Source organism: Vicugna pacos, chromosome 26 (genome assembly GCF_048564905.1).
Source record: "Vicugna pacos chromosome 26, VicPac4, whole genome shotgun sequence".
NCBI lineage: Eukaryota > Metazoa > Chordata > Mammalia > Artiodactyla > Camelidae > Vicugna > Vicugna pacos.
The window spans coordinates 20,604,975-20,629,986 of record NC_133012.1 but is presented as its reverse complement, the minus strand read 5'-3'; the positions used below and the strand labels follow the sequence as shown (position 1 = coordinate 20,629,986).

General features: G+C 39.5%; 1 protein-coding gene and 2 long non-coding RNA genes across 6 annotated transcripts; 2 read left to right on the top strand and 1 right to left on the bottom strand.

The window, feature by feature from the left end:
* Window positions 1-1,282: 1,282 nt before the first annotated feature.
* On the top strand, window positions 1,283-15,373 carry LOC140689504 (uncharacterized). Its single transcript, XR_012064532.1, has 6 exons — window positions 1,283-1,442; window positions 8,011-8,098; window positions 10,844-11,002; window positions 12,311-12,378; window positions 14,791-14,893; window positions 15,175-15,373. It is a non-coding gene; the product is annotated as an uncharacterized lncRNA (long non-coding RNA).
* LOC107034665 (uncharacterized) lies at window positions 1,884-16,518 on the bottom strand. 3 transcript variants are annotated; one of them, XR_012064523.1, is made up of 5 exons: window positions 16,018-16,518; window positions 10,851-10,931; window positions 9,723-9,796; window positions 3,777-3,925; window positions 1,884-2,503 (listed from the first exon to the last, which is right to left on the bottom strand). It is a non-coding gene; the product is annotated as an uncharacterized lncRNA (long non-coding RNA). The 3 variants fall into 3 exon arrangements; XR_012064521.1 differs by lacking the exons at window positions 1,884-2,503; window positions 3,777-3,925 and adding an exon at window positions 5,663-5,932 and having other exon boundaries at window positions 16,018-16,144; XR_012064522.1 differs by lacking the exons at window positions 1,884-2,503; window positions 3,777-3,925 and adding an exon at window positions 5,663-5,932 and having other exon boundaries at window positions 9,749-9,796; window positions 16,018-16,141.
* A 479-nt stretch (window positions 16,519-16,997) lies between these two features.
* Window positions 16,998-23,249, top strand: ING2 (inhibitor of growth family member 2). Of its 2 annotated transcripts, none has more exons than XM_031691378.2 (2): window positions 16,998-17,938; window positions 22,428-23,249. In XM_031691378.2, exons 1-2 carry the CDS (start codon window positions 17,767-17,769, stop codon window positions 23,096-23,098), a joined length of 843 nt encoding a protein of 280 aa, XP_031547238.1. In that variant the 5' UTR covers window positions 16,998-17,766; the 3' UTR covers window positions 23,099-23,249. The 2 variants fall into 2 exon arrangements, with proteins under 2 accessions (XP_031547238.1, XP_072806591.1); XM_072950490.1 differs by lacking the exon at window positions 16,998-17,938 and adding an exon at window positions 18,993-19,114.
* Window positions 23,250-25,012: the final 1,763 nt, after the last annotated feature.

The following is a 25,012-nucleotide window of genomic DNA, read 5'->3' as shown; positions in this document are numbered from 1 at the left end:
AGAATTGTTTTTATTTCACTACATAACTTTTTAAAATGGTTTATGTTTGAGCATGTTAAATTGAACACCAAAGATAAAGTCCATATTCTGTAAACAGGTTGACTATATATTGTGAGGAGCAGTAACATGAGTTGGGGAAGCAGTTTTAATTACCTCAGTTTCCTCAGCCTTGGAATGTGTATTTTGTGTGGCAATGATTACAAGATGAGCAAGCCAGATGTTACAAAGAATAGATTTCTATAATATATCTATAATTAGGTGGTTTAGTAATTTCCTAAATTGGCTAGATTTCAAGTTAATATAAAAGTGAAGACTTCAGTTATAACATTTTTATATTGTAGAATTGGAATTGCTTAAGTGTAGAAACAAACGTTTAATTTATAAACGTTTATTTGCTATGACTATTTAAAAACTTAAAGAATCGCTGATTTAAAAGAAATTGTGTTTTACAATTCTTCAAGATAGTGTAGTACAGAAGAAAACAAGCTTTGTGATCTTGAGACAGAATCTTGGCTCTGCCTCTTTAAGTAGGCATGTACCTGGAAATTTAACGTTTTAACTTCATCTGTAAAATAAAAGCCGCCTTAAGACTGAAGATCAGACAAGATGATACATGTAAAGGGTACCATAGTTTAGTAAGTGTATGTGTCCTCACTTCCTCACGACCTGATGAGTAACTATTCTCATTTGGCCTTTTTTTTCAGATGAAACTGAAAAAGTAATGTGGTCAAAGGTCAAATTCAAGCACATACCTGATTCCAGAGTCCAAGCTCTTACTGGTTTATCGTTTATTTCTCACTTCTCTAAGTGCTTACATTTCTGAAAATCCCCCTCAGTCAGGTTTTCTACTAGTTTTAAGTGACCACATCATTCCAAAGGCTCATTTCCTTCAAATGAGTCACGTAGGAGGGACTCTCATGTTTATACGCTGCTGCTCTGTAGTACTTGCCTGTCTTGAATATTTGTAACTAGGGAAGTAACCCATGTGGGTGCAGCTGAAGTTGTTAAATAATAATAATTTGCAATCAGTTTACTAAATAAAATAGGATATCAATTTAGGAAATACTGATTTTTCTTCTAAGTCAAGGTGAATTGAAGTCCTGAAATTAATTTTTCTTGACGGTGCTAAAATAGGGAATTTTTTTTTTTTAATGGTAAAGTTAGAAAGTTGTTTTTAAAGAATGGTGTTTTCATGAGTTTAACCCCAATCTGGGGGGCCTGCAGCTGCAGCCATTGGCTGGGGTAATTGTCATGAGGATATGTGTAATTCCAAGGCTGTTGGTATGTGTTATCTGACGCAAGCTCCATTTTAAATAAGGTGTGAAAGGGCCATCGTTCTCTGCCAAGAACAGCTTTTCTTGGTACAGATTTCGCCTTCCTCTTTGGATTCCAAAGCGACTGGTAGTGAGAAGGTAACTAAAGCAAGCATCGTCTGGAAGCAGGTCAGTTCTACAACAGTGTTATCAACTTAAGGAGAATTAGTAGGCTTTGTCTTCAGTGGTGCTGAAGTCCTACACTGACACTTTGAGACACTGGCAAATCTATGGGTATCTGTTCAATCATGACTTGAAAAATATTTTCTGTGGTTGATGATTAAAGAAGCTCTTTGTAGCTTTCTACCATTTAAACAAAAATAGATGAGTGCAGAGCTGTCAAGCCATTCATGTTCCTACTACCCCTCTGCAAAAAAAAAAAAAGGAAATTTCACTGAACGCGGGTTAATTGCTGTCCAGCTGGAACCATTCCTTTTCCCTTCCCTATTACCAGCTTTACTCTCTCTCCATTTTTCTGTTTCCCTTCTTTAAAAAGACTACTGAAGGACGATCATTATGTAAAAATACTAATTTTTAAAGTTTTTATCTCTTCCTTTGTGGTTTGTACAGCAAGAAAATGTGTAGTTAGTGGGCAAGTTCCCAAACTAAATTGACTAACTTGGAAAGAAAAAAAGTAATACTAAACAGGAAGGGTTAGATACAGGATACTCTTTTTAGTAAAAACTAGAGACTTCATATGCCAGTGCTTAACAGAAAGCAAATACTTTTTGTGATTTTGAAACTTATGAGTAGAGTCAGTATCCTTGGAAGTCATTAGGAACAACCAAACGGATGCAGCATAAACAGCAAGTACAGGGAGCCATAAAACTGCTCTTACATAGAAGTGGAACTTACGTATAATGCACAAAACTGGAAGAGAAATGTAAAGACACAGCCACAAGATTAGAATCACCTAGTGTTTTCCTTACGACTGTAATCTGGACATTGAAATGATTAAACCTGAGCTCAGAATATGCAATCAGTGGATTTCAAGCTTTCTTTTAGTCATATTTCTTCAAAGAAAAATGGAGCCCTGGGTGTGTGAAAACAGGAGCAGACCTACTTTGGTTGAAGGAGGCGGCCACACCCCAAGGCTGAATTCCTTCTACCTCTCTCAATTCCTTGGCTCCTGGGACTGAACAGAAGGAGGCTTAGCAATTGTGAGGCCTGGTGTAGATGGCAGCTTCCTTCTGCAACAGGTAGTGGATGTAGGCAGAAAGCCACCAATTACCAAATGGAACTAACCTGTTTTTAAGTAATATGCAATATTAGAATTTGCAGTTAGTAGGGACCCAGGTCAGGCTTAAGGGAACATCACATAAATTAACATTTATGTAACACTAAAAATAGTTTACCATTTCTTCTTGTGAAATATAATTTCAGAAGTCCATAAAGTCCAATTATTAAATGCCAACATAACAATTACCTAGGTCAAAAATAAAACTATGTCAGCACTGCAAGAACTCACCATGTGTAAATGTTGAACTAGGGACTCAGACCTAGTGTTCTTTTAGAAGATCAAACAATTACCTGGTTCTAATTTAATGAATCCTGTCTCATTACTCTTTGCCATTTGTATATTAAATATTTTTCTACACTTGCTGAGGGAAAAAAATGGTTCTCATGAATTAAAAGCTAATAAAAGGTCCACAAAAGCATCTCAAGTTTGTCTTACTTGTATGCACTGTACTGGATTATTTAATGAAAGAATTACATGCCCAGTAACTTGCAGTTTGGAAACCAATGTTGGGTAAAGAAGTACACCTTTATCCTCATTTTTCATTTCAAAATATTGAATGCAATTAACAAGACCTTTGATATAGGTACAGCAGGTAAAATAAGAATACTGTTCTGAAAATACTCCTCCCTTCCCCTGAAATTCACAGTCCCCAGCAGTCATCCTGCCATTATGACTCATATAGGGAAGGAGAGAAGGGTAATGTGACTTTGAGGAAGTCCATACAGGGTTAGCCAAGAAGTAGAAATCCCCCGTTCCACCCCTACTAGATTTTGAGAAGGCAGGTAAAGAAGGGAAGGGGGCATTTGGGACAAGAGGGTCCTGACCTCTCGTCCCCGGCATGAGTTTTACCTGTGTCAGTATTGCAGCAGTGGGAGTAATGACAATTTCCATGTAATGAGCCGGCCTCATTTACCCCCTGACTAATCAAAGAATGCATCCCTTCTTAGGAAGGTCCAAGAGATGGAAACAAAGAGGGCTTGAGTAAGAAATCCAGAGTCACTGGGTTGCACAACACTTGGGGACAACGTTCACATGGACTACACTGAGGTCCCTTGGAGTTGTGGAACAAGGTGGCCCTTTTTGGAAGCCCTGAGATTGCTGCATGAGTAAACCTAGAAAACCCTTACTTTAAAAAACTAGTATGAACTAAGTATTAGTAGTTCAATTAAACATGGATAGCATAAAAATTCTAACTGTTCTTGGGTGTAGCATATGCTAGTTACCTGATGATCCAATTTTTCTGAATGCTTTGAAGATAATGTCAGCAGAAACTGGACCATGTGGCAAATACTTCATCGCAGGAACTAGCAGAACAAGTATCTTTGAGGCCATGGAGAAAATGTTTTGACTCCAAGTAACAAGATGCTTGGGTCTAAAAAAGAAATTGAATATTTGTGCTGAACACTGGAATTTGACACAACACTGTAAAATGATTATGAATCAATAAAAAATGTAAAAAAAAAAAAGAAATTGAATATTTGGAAAAATCATGTTGATAAACATCCTGAAATGTTTCCACTGCTGTTTGGCCCTAAGAGTGAGGAAAGATTTCTGAGAGTCTCAAGTCTTACTGCAAACCTCCTGGAAGAACTACAGACATTGTGGAACATGTTGACCCTCCCCTCCAACACCACTCAACGACTCAGCGAGGTACCCTGCCTCTGACCCTTCTGCTCAGCTTGAGGACTTCACTTTGCAAAAAGAGAAGGAACTTTGTAAACAGTAGTCTGGTGGTGTGCACTAGAGGAGATTCCTGATCTCTCTCTAGACAAGTTCAGTATTTCTGCAAAAGAAAAGTATCTCACTGTAGCTCAGTGGTAAAGTGCATGCCTAGATGTGTGAGGTCCTGGATTCACATCTCTAGTCCCCAGTACCTCCACCAAAAAAAAAGTCTGCTACTCACAGGCAATGAAAACTTTGCAGCAATGCTCAAGTTAAACGAGCAAGCTTTTGGGAGCTTCACAAGCATCAAGAACAAGGACCAAAATGGTCTCATTTCAATTGAAAATGACATCTGGGAGTGTGTATTTCAAATTCACTCCAGGACGAAGTACTTGCACAGCCAAAATAAGCACAGGGTCCTTTGAAAGAGGCAAATTTTACTCTTTATTTGCAGTTTCAAAAATATTTTTTATGCACAAGTAGGTCTATAAAAGAGATTTAGAAACCAACACGTCAACAATAATTTTGTAACTACTGAGCTTATATGTGAGTCTGATCATTTCACTCAATAAGAAAATGTTTTTACAAAGTCTTATAAAAAATTGTTTTAGAATCTATTTTTATTAATACTGCTTTGACTTACGGTTTTAAATAGCTTCACTATTGAACCACATTGTCAATATATTTTCATGCTGTAAGTAACATTAATTAAAATCTATTTATAAAATGTTATGGTAGCTCACAGAGAAAAAAATGTGACAATGAGTGTGTATATGTCCATGTATGACTGAAAAATTGTGCTGAACACTGGAATTTGACACATTGTAAAATCATTATAAATCAATAAAAAAATGTTAAAAAAATCTATTTATAACCTTAACTTAAAGTCAATCTACCGAGACTACCTTTAAGAAATTAAATCCCAATTTTGGCTTAAACCAGTTATTTGCTTTATTGTGTTTCCCTTATGACTTTAAAAATTTATGAAAAAGAATTATTTATCTCCAGAAAAAAAAGGTAAACTTAATTATTTTTTAAGAGAACATTTGGCAAAAATCACTTTTAGTTTTAAATGTGGGGAAAATACTCTGGCACATATCCGTATTATACAGCACATACCACAGCTCACTACCCTCTTACACAGTAGAAGTCCATAATGAGTTGTAGGTCAACTTGGGTAAGATTTTAAAAAATCAAATATGAAATTCAAAAGTAGGAAAAACTAACTTACTCTACCTACACTACTGATGTCTTTTGACATCTTAGTATCTTTGTGGGGAAGGGGAACCACACAGTCAAACCACCTAGGTCTGTAGTGGGCAGCGTTGCCTGGGAAGGTTCAGGCTCAGGAGAAAAGTCCAGAGAGAGGGTCATGGGGCCAGAAGGGGGCAGCATTAGGGCACTGATTTCTTAGGAAATAAACAGAAACACAGAAAACACGTAAACCTCTTATTCAATAAACATTTATTGGGCCCGATATGCCAAACACCTAAGGAATTTACTGGAGAATGGAATGGTGCTCACAGGTGTCAAAAGCAAAGTTGCTTACTTCCAACGTCACCTCTAATTTAGCTCAACAGCATGATCTCTTCCAAATATCCAAGTAAGCCTTTTAACAAACATTGTATTTTTCTGTTACTTCTCACTTATGGCTCCTCTTCCTGTTATTAGTCCCACCTTTGGATGGAGGATAGTTCAGGTAGGGCTCTGGTCATTTCTAAGTGGAGCAAAGAAATGGTCACTATTGGCCTTACCTTTCTTAAAATTATAGACAGCATGTCAGACATTTCTCTTACCAATGTCATTGTAGGAATGTATTTGTTTGTTTGTTTTCCTCTGGGATTGCAAGGCCTAAATGATTTATTATCTGGTCCTTTACAGAAGAAGTTTGCCAACTCTTGCTCTAACCCATTATTATCCTTCTTCGAACAAACTCAAAAGATTCCAGACCATAGTACATGCTTCTTCCATCACCCTGGTCTCATTCTCTTCCTCTTCCCATCCTCAGGACTTTAATACTTGCTGCATCCTTTACCTAGAATGACTTTAAAGGTTCATTCTCATCCTTTAGGTCTTACCTCATATCACTGTCCAGAGTGAATCTCTCTTACTCCCAGTACTCACAAACCCCTCTTTATTTCTTTAATTATCTTACTTAATTTTTGCTTAGTCATTATCTGTTTCCTCCACTACAATGGAAGCTTCATGAGGCCAGGCAACTTACTGCCTTGTTCATCAGGGGACACTTAGTAGATGCTCAATAATGTTTAAAATTATAGTAAAATACACATAACACAAAATGTGTCATTTTAAAGTACATTCACATTGTTGTGCAGCCATCACTACCATCCATCTCCAGAACTTTGTCGTCCTCATCCCCCCCACCCCACCTCAGCCCAGCAACCACCATTTCACTTTCTATCTATGAATTTGACTATTCTAGGTACCTCCTACAAGTGGAATTATACAGCATGTGTCCTTTTGTAACTGGCTTATTTCACTTAGCAGAATGTCCTCAAGGTTTACCCATATCGTAGCATGTGTCAGAACTTTGCTCCCTTTTAAGACTTCCTTTTCCTTTATGTGAACATACTACATTTTGTTTTTCTATCCATCCAGTGATAACACTGTAGGAATTTCTTAATTTTAAAAAAATCTTATCAATAGTAAACACATTCTGGGTCTCTTAACTTAGGCTTAACTGAGCTTTAAAATTACAACTAATGTACAGTTAATATATTCTTAGTTTTATATCTAAAATTCCCAGTAGCGAAACCAAGAGAGTAATCAGCAGCAAACCCCAGGGATTTCGTAATAAGACAGTCTTTAGAAAGCATAGGGTGGGCAGCTTTTGTTTCTTTCAATTTTTTTTGTTATGGAGTATATTAAGCAGACAAAATAATATCATGAACTCCTATATAATCATCACCCAACTTAATATCTACCAACTCATTGTCAATCATATTTCATCTGTAACTTCATCAACTACCCTACTTCCTATATTATTGTGAAGCAAATCATTTGTCTCTAAGTATTTCAGAAGTCTCCCTAAATGGTTTTGATTTCTTAATATTTTATCAGGAAAATATTTTTCAGCCGAGTTTGTTTACAATGGTATTAGATACATGTCTCTAACTTCGTCATATAATTTGATGGAAAGCACTTTATTAATAAAATACCGGAGTATTTTAAAAGATTTATAAATGTCTGATTATTTCAAGAATGCAAACCCTGAAGAAAAATTTGCCAACATTTAGCTACACATGAAAATAACAAATGTGGGGCCACAAGGCGACTAGACTTCTTCAAGTGACTGGCAACTAGGCAGGGAATCAGAGACAAGGCTGTGGTTTTCCACTTCAGTGAGTAAAGAACTACGAGGAGCTTGTCTAAAAAGCAGATTCCCAGGCCCTGCTTCTGCGATTTCTTGTTAAGTCACACTAGGCTATGGTCCAGAAACATGCATTTCCAATAACTGCTGAAGATCATTCTGATGGAGAGGGTTCAAAACTGGCTGGAAACCCTGTTGCTAACTTTGCCTCTGATCTGCTTCGTGGCTTTGCCATTTGACATTTGTGCCTCTTATACAGTATTCCTCCTGGTGAAAATTTTCACGGACAGACCAAATAAACGTACCACCATCATCCAGCTTTGCCTTGCTTTTAATTCTCTACTTTGAATGATACACATTTTCTCCACAAGTTTACGTGACCATACAGTGTTCTACTGTCTCACTTGTGAGTATGATTAGTTTTCACTGTCTTTGGGAATTTTGATTACTTTATTGGTTTCCAGGAGCAACAATCTCAGCGAATCAGGATGACATTGGCCTGAGTAATTTATAATACATGTGCATTCAACACTACTAAAGAAAAGAAAAAAGGTAAGGCTATATTATCTGTTTTGGTAATATTCATAAGTTCCTTTGCATCAGGCTATGTTTATTATTAAAGCAGAATACAAATGCAATTTTGCTCAATTTTCTTAATTTCAAAACAGCACCTAAAGCAGCAATGCTTTTTATTAATTAACAGCACTCTTAGAAAATCATTTTGTGCTACCTAATTAAAATTTCAATTTCACAGTCATGGAGCCAAGACTGAGGGAAAAACTGAAAGAATAAGTGGCCTGAACATGAGGAAAATGTAATAGAGGAAAACAAAGAATAAAGGAGCGCTGGATGTCAGTCATTTCTCTAATCACATCAAGTGGCAGTGGTAAACTGAAGAGGACCGGAATACGCCATCCCCAAATATGCCACTTTGGCATTTGGATTGTTTTGAGCTGATGGAAATTGAGAAACAGCAGATGCAAGAAAAACTGTTTGCTCTCGCCGTTTCTGCCTAAAAGCTGAGCACAAATTTCCCTTTGTGAGGGTGTTACCCTCTCCCATACCAGGAAGGGAAAAATGTGTATTGCAGGAGATGGAGATGACATCGAGATAAGTCTACGTAAATGAAACTTCACTAAATCACCCTGCTTCCGTCACTTTCCCTAGTGTGTTTACTTTCCCACAATGTACTACGTGCAGAAGCCCAAAGCCCTTTTACTTTGTCTTGTCACCTCTCCACAATTTATCACCCTTTGTTAAGATGGCACATGAGCCCCTGGAGCTTAATTGCTTCTCTAGATAGTTACTTTACATGAAGGGCTCCATGTATGTGAAAAAATTGAAATATTAGCATCAGACAAAATTTGTATGCCATTTCTCCTGTGAGTGTATCCTTTTCAGTCTAATTCGCAGGCCCTAGACACAGAATCTAAGAGGAAGGTTTGCCTCCCCTACATCATTATTTGGGAAATTAATCCACTGGGCATTTGTTCATAGAGTTTTCTTTTAACTAGGCAGGAACAGTGGTAAAATAGAAAGAATTCTGAAGTTAGATAAGCCTGGATTGAAATCTTCAATCTATTGTTTAATGTATGATCTTGGGCAAGTTATTTAAACCCTGTGCCTCAATTTCTGCATCTATAAAACAAAGATGATAAGACTGCTTTAATGTAATTGTGAGGGTTAAATAAGATGAGATATGTAAAATATTTTGATTTGTATTTCTGTTGTTAAAGATCGGGAAGAGATGAAAGTTTAAGAAGTAGGATGGATCAAATGTGAATCTTGAGCTTGTCTCTTTCTCAAGTTGAGGCTAATGGAGAAATACAAAGGGGTCCCACTGTGTTAGCTGGCAGTTTTGCAACTGAAAGAGGAATCTGAGAAGAATACAAGATCCCAAAGAGTATAAAATAAGGCACAGAAGGAAGCAACTACTATTGTGGATACTGGTGAACGATCACAGGAGGAAGGGAGTGGGGAAGGAAAAGAGAAAACCTGCCTGAATATCAATATATAGCAGAAGATTTTACCCAATAATTCTGCTGGAAGGGGCCTCTACTAAGGACATAATCCAAAACACATAAAAATAACTGAGCACACAGATGGTCATCTCAGCCTTACGAGACAGAAAAACTAAAAGCCTAAACAACCAAAATGTATAAAGTAATTAACTTACAATATTATTATGTGATGGAACATTACCTAGTCATCATAAACCATACAGATGAATGTATACATTTCAGCTCAATTCTGTAAAAAAAAAGTAAACAGATGAAAAAAAGACTGGGAGGACATACAAAATAGTATTAAAAGTACTTAACTTTGGGCAGTAGACTGAATGTTGAAATTCAATGCACTTCTTTTTAGGGCTGCCTATTTTGAAAATTTCTACTCTTAATCTGGGTCATTTTTATAAGCCCCCTCTTAAAAAATACCACCACCACCACAAGAGCAGCAATAAAAGTTTATTCAAAAACCATATGCCTGTAAACCATCTGTAGTGCAGGCATTCTTTGTTATCAATGAAAAGGAGAGCCAGTCACTTCAAGTTTCAGACTGATAGGTGGCCGGTGGTACTTAAAGAGTCTGAGGTCTGTGTTTCCTCCAGTGTGGGAGGGCCTCCCCTGACTCCACAGGGAGAAAGCCTGCCCCCCCCCCGCCCCTTCAATAGTAGATTTAGATTCTCAACTGAAGCCTCAGGATTTTGTACTTGGAGCATGGAGGAGAGAACCCTGGGTAGACCTGGAAGCCTGTGATTCCCAATAGCCCACATTACCATAAAGGGACCTCAATGCGACTACCAGAGAGCGTTTCATGTTGAACAGGACCATGTTCATGTGTTTGATCATAAGAGATGTAAATCTGATAACTAAATCAGGTGACTTCTCTTTCCCTGGGCCTGGCAAGAGTTTAAAACTATTTCTTTCGATATAGTAGGCACTTTGGTAAGGAAGTCACCAGCAATTTTGAAATTATTTTTGAATCAACATGCCATTTTTCAAAGATTAAGTTAGATAGACTCTTAGTCCAACCCTGTACTACATTTGTATTTTTTGTTATGCATAAAAGTGTTACAAATAGTTTCTACAGATATAATTTTTTTTCCTACAGATATAATTTAAATATCATGTTCCCTAAATTTTAATTCTAATGTTGTACCCCCACCGTTAATGGCTCAAATAATCACTCCTTTCTCTGATTCAATTTCCCCATAACAGAAGGCTTTTTAGCTTCTAATATTTTCTGTACAAAATTTTCCCCATACCTTTATATATTTGTTTTTTAATCTAATTCCAGTACTTACTTTAGATGAGATACCGGAAGAAAATATTTCTACTGTCACATCAGGCATTTCTTCAAAGTCTTCTCCCTGAAGATGTCATTTCTGTGAGCAAAGGATATTATGCTAAAGTATCTGGAATGAACACCAGTTAGGACAAGCAAAAGCAGCCCCAGGTAGGCCGCAGTTAGATAAGGAAGAAAATAACCTATGTTTTCTCAAGCAGAACAAAACAATTGAGGGCAGTCTAGAAGACAAAAGACAATCAGGTAAATTATTTGTTGAATAAATAATTTCAAAATGTGGGTCTTCTGTATTATAGAACCAGAGTATTTAAAGTTACTGGTAGCAAAATAAGGTTTTAATACAATTTTTCAGAAACACACATAAGTTAGAGAACCTCAATTTAAGGAAATAGATTAGATAAGCGATTTTTAAAAATTTGTTACCCTCAGAAGCTAAATCAATAGTCACCAAAGTGCTGGATTAAATCATCCATACCGAGAGCAATTAATGTAACAACAGCCTCAATAAAGCCTCATTAAATAATCAATTAGACTCATTACAAAGAACAAAAGATTTAGCAAAAAGCTCCTGGCCAGTAGCATGAGTTTCATTTTTAAAAGGCCACTTCAACTAGAGCTGAAGGCATGGGGCATTTGCCCTTGAAAATAAATGACAGTCCAAAGGATACATGATTTCCAGTACTCTGAATTTTATGATTATTTTATGACGACATTGGGCACGTTCAGGGTGGTATGGCCGTAGACTTTATGATTATTTTAAATACTATTCTGGAAACTCTAGTTTTCTTTCAGAGGTAATACTGTTAAATTTGCCACAAGACTTCTCAGAAAAAGTAATTTTATAATACCCCAAATTCTTAATTTTCCCCCCATGGGTACTTTTCTCCTTTCCAATGATTATCAACTGGAAAATAAGATTAGTATTTGTTTTAATCTTCAGTTTTAGATGTACACTTATTCATGAGTTGCTGTGTGACCCTGGGCTAGTTACTTGACTTCTCTGGGTCCCCATATCATCACCTGTAAAAGAAAAGTTGGCTTAGAGGTGATTTCTAATAGGGATTCTCAACCTTCCCCATCCCTCCCTACAGACAGGACAACAGCAGCAGCAGGGGCTCACCCAGCTACTCTCTCTTCCTTTGGGGGAAATCATTGATCTAAGATTAGTTTTAGGTATAAAAAAATCTATGAGTCTATATAGTGATAATGAGATTTAAAAAAATCTGAAATTGTGCAACCTTGAGATGCATTTTTTTTTCTTTGCTGTTCCTTCATCTAACCTCTGTTTCTTTAGCACTGTGCAGGACTCTGATACAACAGACATGGTTCTTGAATAAAATCATCTTTTCTGAGGTTCTTAGTAAAAAAAAAAATGTGTAATTTAAAGAAAGTGAAGTCTATGCTATCATGGCTTTCAATATATTCCATGCTTCTCTGTCCATTTGATAAAATTAACAGGAAAATCTCTACAATAAATTAAGAGCAGCATATGACAAGCACTGCCCCAAGCTCCCAGACTTTCCAAGGTAAGAGGTCAGAGCTTCATTTACACGTTTTGGCTACTCCCAGATCCTAGGCTATCATTGGGCTTACTGGTTATCTGCAAAAACATTTTAAGGTAAGACAGCTCACTAAGATAAAGGGCTTTCTACGAGGACAGAATGTGCTGGCATCTCTTGTATCACACTTACGGATCGAGCTATGACATTATTTGTCAGGGTAAACAATTTACGTCTACAATATCAACTATTTAATTTTGGACAAATTTATGAAGTTTTTCCAGCAAAATCAGACCAGAATTTCAATTTTGGACGTTACTATAAAGCCCTCTTCCCTAAATTTTAAACCCTTTATCCTGCTTTTAGGAAACATAATTGCATAATTCAAACTCCTTCAATATTGTGACCTAGTTCCCCCTCTTGATGTTATAAACGGCTCATGTAACTATGGTAACCATCCAGGGAAAACTGAATGTTTTTCTGGTCAGCAATATGCAAAGTATACCATATGTGTTATTTTCTTCTCTCTGGGATAACCAAAGTGGGTAATACGTGCTTGTTTTTTCTCTTGGTTATGGGAATGGCATTTTATCATACTGAATTTTCTATGACTATAATCCTAGTGATAGAGTCCTTCATTAAAATATTTTAAGATCATCTTTTGCTGTTAGTAGTCATTCTAATTGCTGAACAGTACTGTAACCTATAATAGGATTAACTGTACACACCAATCTGTGCTTGTCTCCCTCGTAAACTAAATGTGCAGGCTAACAGTACCCATATTTCCAATATTCCATCTCGAAAATCTACATATTTTCTTAACTTTGTCCTTTAGTCCTAGCCAAAGTGTTTCCATAAAGCAAAAAACTAAAATGGAATCATCTTGGGGGTGTACTTAGATACCAAGATTTATTTCCAGTTTTTAGTGATTTTATATGTCTTTGTTTTTGGTCTATTTTTTTCCTACAATGTGTACTACTTATGCAACCAAACAATTAAAAACTGAGCTCAGTGGAGCTGCAGACCGTTAGTATTTTTCCTTGTTGTTATTGCCTGTTGTACTAATGAACTGATTTAAAATTTAAGGGTTTTTTTAGTACAATTTAAAATGTTTCACTTAGATCTTTTAGAACAAATTATACAACAAATGCTCAGATTTTTAAGGATTTATTTATCTGCAGTAGGTGCAATTACATTTCTACAGGGGGTATCAGCTGGTGACCTTTTAATATGAGTATTTTGTTCAGAGTGATTTTCTTGAATTTCCCTAACAATCCAAATATCTTCCTTAGAAAAACATTGCTATCTGCTGCACTGAATTAAATAGGGAATTAACTGCCTCTTACTGGTTTGGAAAAGACCTAACCAAATGCAGTGTGGAATGTTTGGATCCTATTGAACAAACCAAGTGTAAAAAGATTTTAATGAGACAATAGGGAAATTTCAATTGTCTGCATATTAAATGAGAGTAAGATAATTTTTGGATGAGATAATGATATTGTGGATGTTTTTAAAAAATCATCTCTTAGCCGTTCATATTTTAAAAGTATTTACAGTGACAATGAGTGTGTATATGTCCATGAATGACTGAAAAATTGTGCTGAACACTGGAATCTGACACAACACTGTAAAATGATTATGAATCAATAAAAAATGTAAAAAAAAAGATAAAAAATAAAAAAATAAAATAAAAAAATAATAAAATATTTACAGATAAAATGATAACAACCCAGCAACGGTAAGGGAGTGCAAAGGGTTAGAGACGAAACTGTTATGGGCTATATATTGGTAAAAGTTCAAGGTGGGCGAATGGTATATTAGAGGTCCTATGACCTCTACTCTTTTTTTTTCATTGTTGATTTCTTTCTATTACCTCTACTTTTGTGTGTGTTTGAAATTTTCCACAATAAAGGTTTTAAAAATATTAAAAAGTAGAACAAAAAAAAGCATTTCAAATGTGATTGGCCTGACTCAAGCAGAAGCCAAATCTTCTCCGGAGGTATCTTTAGGAATCCTTCAGAACTATTTGTAGTTTGTTTTTATAGTTTTCTCAGTTTGAATTGGTTACTCCCTCACAATAGTATAAATAAAGGTCTACCAGGGACCCGTTAAACATTTCCTACCATCCTACCAGGTACCCCTTAAAGTAACTGATTTAAAAGGAAAGGTAATGGTGAGGAGAAGGCATAGCTCAGTGGTAGAGCACATGCACGAGGTCCTTGGTTCACTCCCAGGGACCTCTATTAAAGTAAATAAATAAATGAGCCTAATTACCACCTCCCCAATAAATAAATAAGAAACTGCCACTTTAATAAATAAATAAATAAATGTAATGCCAGGTACTTCTACTAATTCAGGGGTATTATCTTTTTTAAGGTTACTTTATGGTAGAAAATATGTAATGAAAAGCAAATAGATGTCTTTTTGCTTTATTCACAGGATTAAATATCACCTTAACTGTATATTGTGGAGAACCGGGACTTTTAAATATTGCATTTAGCATAGTATAGCAACCCAATTTGAAAAGGCCCCAAATTTCCAGGTAAGTGATTACTGAGGAGAAAGAACATGATAAATAACCAAGGTCAAGGGTTGAATTTGAGGAGTATGGTGGGTTTTTTCTTTTTTAACTCTCCCCACAGAGTCTGCTTTCACAAGTATGGCAGGAAGAAGCCTTTAACTTTTATAAATTAATAGAGCAAGAAAAGCACATGTCTGGAATAATTCATATAGACACACATGTATACACATATAGGAGTGTTCTTTCTAGGTTTAGATCAACACAAGCTGAAAAATCATTGTTTGGACTCTGCTTCCTTTCAGCCTGTTCAACAGAATTATGAAAGGTGAAAAGAATGCTGTAAAAGGCCTTCATTTCCACACATCCTTCCTTCCTCTCTTCCTGTTCTAGGTTCCTGGAAGGAGTGCTCTAGGTACTCCGAACCACTGCCTTTTCTCTCTTCTAGTTTCTAACCTTGTGTAATATCTGCCTGCAGATCCCTGAATAAAATCCATACGTGCATTTTGTGTCTAATCTGAATCAATAAATAATAAAGCACTTGCTTTATTTTGGGCCTTCAATAAAAAAAAACTAGCTGATTCAAATCTATGAGTAAACATAAGTAGGGTCTTGAGATGAAAAATAATTCAATCCTTTAAAAAATTTTTTTTTATTTTTGGTGTTTTTTTGGGGGAAGGAGGTAATTAGTTTATATTTTTTTATTATTTTATTTTATTTTATTTTATTTTATTTTATTTTATTTTATTTTATTTTAATTTTTAGAGGAGGTACTGGGGATTGAACCCAGGACCTCTTGCGTGGGAAGCATGAGCTATCCGCTCCCCCACTTCAATTCTTAACTGTGATTTGTTTTTTGACTAGATGGGGCTGGGTCATCTGAAAAATTTAAATAGAATGACAACAGTAAAATCTCTAGATGGTTCTCAGAAATACAAGACACTACTGTCTGGGTTGACTTAATATTCAAGTGGTCAAAACATCAAAGTGTCACAGAATAATAACACAATCTCCAAGTCTTGTGTAATACATATACATATTTTGCTCCCAAGTCGCAAATTTCCAAGAGTGCTTTGTTTTGGTTTCAAATTTAAAATATCCTCTAGATCAAGGTCTAGATTTCTCTTTGCATGTCAGCGGTCACTTACTATTAACAGCTGTTACAAAAGTGCTGTAAATAAGTGACCACACAGGCGCACCACCGCTGCGAACCAACTGGATGTAAGAAAGCCAACTGTATCACCCACTTACATTTGGTTTTTAGCCTAAAGGTACTACTCACAATAGTGTTTGTTTACGTAGGCATTCCATTAAAATTCTCTGTGTATTCGTTCTCTTTACACCCATTTCTTTGCAAAAACACACGCTATGATATACCCTGAGACCATGTGGAATTAAAATCGGCTCCTCTGCTTGGCATTTCATTTAACATCAGACGGAATTGAAACCCTGGCAGCCGACCACGTAGATGAGGACGCGGGCCTGACTACTGGTTAGGTTTTTCTCGCTTCTGTTACCCCTCGTCCCTCCAGTGCTTTTCAGTCTCAGGGTAGAAAGACATGTAAAGGCGGCGGTGCCCTTCACGCCACTGGGAGACCTCGCCGACGTTTCATGCTTAAACATTCTCGGGGGGTGGAAGGACATTTTTTTTTTTTTTAAGGTTGTCTGTTGGCCAAGGTAAGGGGCAGAGCCAGCCTATATTAACCGAGATTCCTCATGCGCCGGAGGGTGGGCAAAACCTGCAAGGTCCCTGGGCGGCGGGAGGCCCCGCGTCTGAGGAAGGGAGCGAGCGCGCCGAGGCCAAGAGGGAGATTCAAACGGCGGGCGGACTACGGGAGAAAGGACCCGCACGGCGCCGCGGGGGCACCGCCTACCTCCGGGATCAGTCCCCGGTGCTCGGGGAGCCCGAAAGCCGCGGCGGGAGGACGGAACCTGCGGGGAGGAGGACACAGCCGCCGCGCATGCCCGGAGCCGCGCCCGCAGCCCGCCGGCAGCGTCGTCCCCACAGGCCTCCCTCCGGGCTGCGGCGGAAAGCGTCCGCCTGCTGCTCCTTTTAAGGCTGGCGAGGGGCCGCGCCAGATCCACCTGATGGGGAAAGAGTCGGTAACCCAGGGCCGGGGGAGCTGGGCCTGGCTTCCCCCTCCCTGGGGGAAGGACGGAAGGAGGGAGTCAGCCACCAGTCCCCGCAAGTCCCATTCGGACACCGAGCAAAGGGGCGGGCTGGACAGTGCTTCTCCTTTAAGAGGGGGCGGGGCGCAGCCTGCCGTTTGGCCGCCCTCCGCACCCTCCCCGCGGGCCGAGAGTTGACAGACCAATCGCCCGGGTGGCGGAGGGAAGGCGGGAGAATGCGAACCCTTCGGTAGGGCGGTAGGGGCGGGCCCCAGGCCTTATTAGGAGGGAGTCCTGCGCAGGCGCAGAGGCGGCCGCCGCCGGAGGGGCGGGGGCAGTCCAGTGAGAGACTCTACGACAGGCACGGAGGGTGATTGGGAGGAGAGGGGGCAGCGAGAGGCTTGTCATGGGGATCCGAGCTGCGAGACGGCATTGGTAGCATCTGAGGACTCCGAAGGGGACAGGAAGTGTCAACGCCCGGGACCCCGACGCCAGCTCCGCTGGGGGGATCCCCGCTGCTCTAGTCCTGGGGAGGGAGGAGGAAAAGGAGAGAGTCCTGATCTCGCCCCGCCCCTGGGCTTGTTACCGCGGGGGCGGGGAGTGAAGGCTTCTTTTGGGGGGAGTGGAGATCGGGGGACTCGGCTGTGCCCTCCTGAGCGGCTGCCGGTGTCCCCGCGGCGCCCGGCTGCGGAGCAGAGGAGCCGCGGCGGCCGTGACTGTTGCATGTGTGGCTGCTGGATGCGGAGGCGGCGGCGGCGGCGGCGGCGAGGAGCAGCAGCGGCGGCAGGATGTTAGGGCAGCAGCAGCAGCAACTATACTCGTCGGCCGCGCTCCTGACCGGGGAGCGGAGCCGGCTCCTCACCTGCTACGTGCAGGACTACCTCGAGTGTGTGGAGTCGCTGCCCCACGACATGCAGAGGAACGTGTCCGTGCTGCGAGAGCTGGACAACAAATACCAAGGTAGGGGGCCGCGGGGCTGCCGGTGTGGCTCCTCCCCTACTCGGGTCCGCTGGCCGCCGGGCACGGTCGCTCGGAGCCTGCCCAGGGAAGTGCCACTTTTCATTTCTCCTGTGTCAGTCTCCCCAAGTGCACAGAGGGGTCTGGTGTGTGGGACGGGGGAGCGGGGCAGGAGACCGGGTTCGCGGCCCTCCCTTCCCCCGCTGCGGTCGGTGAGGACTTCTCTGGGGTCTCGAGGGTGGGGGTTGGGGGCCGCTCGTCAGCCTCCGCTGCAGACCCAGCGGCTGCAGCTGGTGTGGAGGGGAATCAGCCATTTTAAGCAGCAAGCATTTGTTCCGGTGCTTGCCTGCCCGGTGCCGCAGACCCTCCTGCCCTGGCAGGGAGCGTGAAGCCGGGCGGGGACTGCGGGGAGTGAGCGGCCGGCCGCCGGACTTCTGCTGGTCTCGGGGGCCTGGCTCTCCCCACCCTCCTTGGGCCCCCATCCCCTGAGAGCAGATGCATTGGAACGTGCAGGGGGGAGGGGGCGAGAGAGGGCTGGGAAGGCGGACTCCGGGGAGGTCCCTCCCTCGGCTCTCCGGCTCGGGAACGGAGGAGTCCCTTCCCCTCCGCTGCCCCAGGGAAAGTTCCGGGCCGCAGCCTTTCCCAGCTCCTTCAAACGAATGGTTAAAAGGCTGGGGGTCCCTGCGGGGGAAAGAAGAGGGGTGTGTGTGGCGGGGAGGCACCCCCCCGCCCTCGGGGCGGGGCCTGCGGCCGTGACGTAGGACTTGGGCGGGGCGCCGACGCGCGCGCTCCCGCCCGTCTGGAAGATGGCTGGTCGCGGGAAGGATTTGGCGAAGCTGGCTGGTTGGGAGGGGGTCGGAGCCGTTTGGGACGTTAGCTCATCCTCAGCAGAGTTAGTGTTAGGATTTGGGACATGTTTATTGTGATTCTCGACTTTTCCCCAATCCTCGATCACGACGAAGACACAGCTACTGGAATCCTCGCTGACCCTGGCCTCGCGTAGGTTCCGGGCCTTGCGTCACTTCCGGGCTCCTGGAGGCTGTGAGCTGGTTGACTGGGCAACCGCTTGGCGTCCCTTAACTCCTGGGTCCGTCCTCCGCCAAGTTTCAGTGATGAGGCAGAAGCCGCCCTTTGTGATCAGACCCAGGAAGCCGGGACAGGGACTCAACCTTCCTAACAGTATTATTTATTATTTACCGTTGGAGGCCCTTGCGCCTGCTACTGGGAGGGGAGTAGTTTAAATGCAGAGCCGTTTGCTTTTAATAACCCTGAATCAAGGAACAGACTTAGGGCATAATGTGGAATCAGCCATATGGGCTTTAAAAAATTAACTTCTTGGACGCATTCTGTGTTTATAGACACGTCACTCATCCTATGATTTAATCTCTTGAGGAACCCAGTTGTGGGTGATATTTTTGGGCCTTAACATGTTAGAACATTTAAGTGCCTGTGTTTTTTTTAATCTATACTTTATTTCTGCCTTTTGAACCCATATGATTGAGAGGACTGATCTCTGTTGGTGGGAAGCGAATTAGTACAGATTAATTACTGTATTATTAATTGCTGTACCAGATCCAGAACATTATCTCATTTAATCTTAACCCAGTAAAGTAAAAATTCATTTTGAAGACAAATACAATTTTACAAGGAGTTCAGCTAACTTGTTCAGTTAGGTGGGGAATGTTTAACTCCACAGATTTGGCTACTTCAGGTGCACATCCTTGTTTTTAAACTAAATTTTTTTTAATAAAAGCTCTCCATATAAAATAAACAACTAGGACTTACTGTATAGCACAGGGAACTATATCAGTTTCTTGTAATGAGCCATAATGGAAAAAAACTGGAAAAAAAAAAGTATGTATGTATGTATGTATATGTATAACTGAATCGCTTTGCTTACCTGAAGCTAATACTGTAAATTGACTACACTTCAATAAAAAATAAGAATTAAAAAAAAAGGGGGAAGAAAAGCTCTCCAAAGGTATTTTTTGTAGATAGACATGGAGCACATACATGAATTGTTACTTTAAAATGTTACATGGTGCTTAAGAATTGTATGTTTAACATTTTTTTGTTTTTCAAATAATAATAAGTTCATACAGCTTGCTGGTTTTTACATTTCTTTAAAGATATGTTTGCCTTCACAAAAGTTAACCTATTTTCTTTTCATTTGAATTGGGGAGGAACAATTTGTTACAGGGAGATCTGCATCTTGACCACCTAGAAATGACAGAAGTAGTTTTGGTAACATGAGAAACAGTATTAGGTGTGAAAAGATCAAGAGATTATAAATTTTTTTTGTCCCATTTAGATTGTACTTCATTTTCAAGCATAATATAAAAACAATGATTTAATTTTTACTCGTGCACATACTTACTAAACTCAACTTTCATAGTCTCCAGCTACTAGCTTTATATACTTGTGTTTTCTTGGTTTATGTTTCATGTTTTCTATTTTTTTTTTGCTAGGTCTTAAGTATTTTCTGTTTTTAGAGCTAATACCTATAGAAGTATTTTGTGATATAAATTATATAGGCAGTGAAAGAAATTTCCTACCTATTTGAGACACTTTGGAAATTACTAAAGAACCTTAAAAGTAGCCTTAAAATTTTTTAAAGTCAGAGAAATGAAGAAAACAATTTCACAGTTGAATAAAGTATATATTATGGGAAATGGCTATTAAAGAACCTCAATTTTTGTTCCAATATTCTTGTTCATAATTTTTTAGGTAAATAACCTTTGAAGTAAAATTTAATGCTCAATTTCAAGTGCTTCCATGCAGCTGAGTAGAAAGTGCTTTGATGCCAGAGCCAGACCTACACATCTGGCAGAGTTCAAAGTCTGGGGTTGTTACCTGTTGAGCTTCATTTTCTTCCAATCTGGAAGCGATGGCTTCCTCGTGGCATTGCTGTGGGGTTTAGTGCGAGATCACGTAGAAGGGGCTCAGTAAGTGTTCGTTTCCTTTCTTCTTTCACTCCATGATTAAGATGTCTTAAAATTGTGAATATTTTTCCTCATGTATAGTATCAGTCTGCTGGTATGAAATAATATATTTAGCTTCTAATTTCTGATTATTAGATTTGAAATATTTGAAGATTTGCCTTTATTTTTTAAACCTCAAATTTTGTGTGTCTGAGGGAAAAATATATAATTTCCTTATTTTTCTTGGAGGAAAAGTGCATTCTTATAATACCCGCTTACATACCTAGCTGGACAAATGGGCTTGATGTGAGCTTTACTTAAAAATATGCTAGGCAGGTATGAGTACCCTCAAATGTATAGTGGCGCATTGTCATGTACGCCAGGTTAAGTCGTTGTCCATCAAGTGTGAATACCTACAGTTTCCAGGGAGGAGCTAATTCATAAATTGTGTTGAATACTTGCTCCGTGTTCCCTTGCTTGCAGATACCCCCAGTGTATGCACTTTACTCATCTAACATCTCTGTTCTTATCCTTCAGTAATGATACTGGAAGATAATACAGTGGTACGGCATGTGCTGTGATAACTTAGAGTGAATATAAAAATTAACTTTCTCCACCTTTACTAAGACAGAACTCAGACAGCATTATATCTCAAGGATAAGAAATAGAACAGATGTGAATAAGAAACTTAGGTAAATTTTTGGTGACATCTAGAACTTCATTTTCAGATTTTTATATAGCTTCTAATGACTCAGCCATTTTAAATTGATTTAAGTGTGTCCCACATGCTATACAATACCTAAATCAGCAGTTCAGAAAGCTTAGTACCAACTGCTGAGTTATCTACAAAAGCACAGTGGTCCGATGCTGACTTGACTATAATTTCGTTAGTAGCTTAGTCAGTTTGATGCCAGAACCTGAACCTGCATCTGCTCTGGAAATAGTTTGATTTTCAGACTCTCCCTTGTGATGAAATAAAAGAGCCATTAGAACTCATATGATGGGAAATGAAGGGTTCTCTGTGTCAGCTTTGCTTAAGAATGTCCAGGGGGTGATAGGAAAGTAAAGGTCTAGTGTCTGGAGTCACATAGCAGCTCACTGATTGAATTGTGAATCCTGTAAGGACAACTGGATGGTCATCTGTAGCCTAGTCCTTGCACTGTTTTCAAGTTTTATGACCAGAGCCCAGCATGGAAATTTTATAGACAGGGTTGTTTTAAGGGTCAACTGAAGTATAGGAGATACTACACTCAGTGGACTCTGAAGGGGCAGAGAGGGTTCCAGCCTGTGTAAAAGGCTTGATTAGCCACACATCTCTTCTCCTTTCTAATATAGAATAGTGAATATTAGAGAGTTTGTGTTCATTCTTTTCTAAACATACTTTTATACTGGATAATATGTGGTCTTTGTATGGGAAATAAAATGTTTTTAATGCATTCATACTATGAAGGAGTGTGGTTTTATGGTTTGAGTTCATTCTAACTGCATCAGTTCTGTGAAAAATAGCTACCTTGAGAAACGTTATACATGCGCCAACACACAATAGCCTGATTTTTCTTTTCCATTTTTAGAAACATTAAAGGAAATTGATGATGTCTATGAAAAATATAAGAAAGAAGATGATTCAAGCCAGAAAAAACGCCTCCAGCAGCATCTCCAGAGAGCATTAATCAATAGTCAAGAATTGGGAGATGAAAAAATTCAGATCGTCACACAAATGCTCGAATTGGTGGAAAATCGGGCAAGACAGATGGAGCTGCATTCACAGTGTTTCCAAGACCCCGCCGAAGGGGAACGATCCTCAGATAAAGCAAAGATGGAGTCCAGCCAACCAGAGCGGTCTTCGAGAAGACCCCGCCGACAGCGGACCAGTGAGAGCCGTGATTTGTGTCACATGACGAATGGAATTGAAGACTGTGACGATCAGCCACCTAAAGAAAAGAAATCCAAGTCAGCCAAGAAGAAGAAGCGCTCCAAGGCCAAGCAGGAGAGGGAAGCTTCACCTGTTGAGTTTGCAATAGATCCCAATGAACCTACATATTGTTTATGTAACCAAGTGTCTTACGGGGAAATGATCGGATGTGACAATGAACAGTGTCCAATTGAATGGTTTCACTTTTCATGTGTTTCACTTACCTATAAACCAAAGGGGAAATGGTACTGCCCAAAGTGCAGGGGAGATAATGAGAAAACGATGGACAAAAGTACTGAAAAGACAAAAAAGGATAGAAGATCGAGGTAGTAAAGGCCATGCACATTTTAAAGGGTTATTTGTCTTTTATATAATTCTTTCAGAATTTACTTTGAGAAAATGTTTTAGGGTAAATGCATAAGACTATGCAATAATTTTTAATCATTAGTATTAATGGTGTATTAAAAGTTGTTGTACTTTGTCTGTGACCTTAATTTTCTGCACTGAGTTACCAAATATTTTAAAGCAGGTAGTCTTCAGATCACCTGACGGAAGGAGCAGGGGATAGGGAAGGGTGGCGTGAACATGATAAAAACTTCACAAACCATGCCTATTTCATTTTCACTGAAAACTGCAATGCTGATTTTGGGGTAAACACCAAAGTTTTGCTAGCATTTTTGTTCTACGTGCTTGAAAAAAATTTAGATACAGGCTGGAGTTCTCTGTAAGCATTTAGATTATCTTGGGTAATTTTAAAAAGGAACACTACATCACTCAGAGCTGCTTTCTCCCTGGCCCCATTTCTACATACACTTGTTCATCTCTAGTCTTCCAAGAATTTAAGGAACTAGAGATAAGAATAATTCGGGATTCCATGTGGAATAATGTGCTCTTATTAGAGTATTTGCTGCTGTATTTTTCCTTAGTAGCATTTTGATACGCTGGCAGTAGCCCATTTATAAACGCCTGGCTGCTGCTTCATAGCTACATTTAATCTAGTGCTTAATAAGGGAGTTGTTTTGTTTTAACTGGGACAAGTAGGAGCAGTTAAGACTACCAAAAATGCCGCCATTGGCTTAGATTGGCAAAATTTGGTTATGCAGTATCATGGTTCAAGGTTGAGCGATTTAAAAAATGCATCTTATTTAATAGTGTCATGTTGACCCACTGCTGGCTGCCTAGCCATTGGCCTGTCAGCGGGAAAAGAGCACATACTAGTCTTTAAATACCGCCTTTATGTCAAACAGTAGTTTAAACAGTTTTGCGAGTGGCTGTAATTCATTTCTGTCCCAATCAGTGATTATATATTATTTTAAGTAATAGTGTATTTACTTTATTAACTTCCTGGTATTGGTGCTGTTTGTCTTCACGTTTAATGAACCAATTTCATTATCACAATGCAATTAATAATGTATTTGTAAATTGAATTTTCCAAGATTGGAATATTTTAAGGGTAAGCAGCTTGATGGATATATGTCCATATATTTGGAGAATTTTTCCGTTTTTCAGGGGTGGGGGGGAGCGGATTAACTAGTCCTTAAAATCTATGTGTAACATACTTTTTATTCCTCATTTCTTCCTAATTTAATGATCTTCATTCTTTTTGATTAATGTGTGAAAAATCCTGTCTGCTTGTTTGAAAAAAAAGGAAAAAAAATGTTTTTTTCTCTTCTAGCTCTCCTGTGTGAGTTTTAGGCATGTTATTTCACCCCATCTCGGTGTCAGGCCCTTTTTCTGTAGTATACAGTTGGCTTAGCTTTCTCCAAGGTTCTTTCCAAATCTGCCGTGTTTACACTGTAGTGAGGATTTTAATAATCAAATTTTTTGACTTTGGTTTTCTCTCATTAATTTTGTCCTTCATTCTGAGGTATGAAGACAGTTTAAAGGCAAGCTTAGAGGCAGGTAATTGCACAATATTTGATTAGCTTCCATCCTAAGGATATTTTGACTGATGACCAGAGTTGATTATATTATCTCTAGAGCAAGAAATACTGAGTTGTGAAGAAATCCTTTTCTCTCTTGAGAATACAGCATTTTGTCTTAGTGATTATATCCTTGTTACCAGGATAGAGCTGTTTACCTGATACCGTTAAAAATATCAGTATGTGCAAAGCCCCCAAAGCTTTCAGATGAGACTTACATAGAGGTTGGCACCTTCGTACATAAATTTTCCTCAGCATATGGGGGGAAAATGAACCTACCAATAGAAGTCCCCAAATTTGGACTAGGCTTGACAGGAAAACA

Bases quoted from the DNA above. Each gene is read 5' to 3' on its own strand.
- ING2 (XM_031691378.2), top strand. From the start codon at position 17,767: ATGTTAGGGCAGCAGCAGCAGCAACTATACTCGTCGGCCGCGCTCCTG. The intron at 17,939-22,427 runs GTAGGGGGCCGC...TTCCATTTTTAG, and splicing joins GCTGGACAACAAATACCAAG to AAACATTAAAGGAAATTGAT.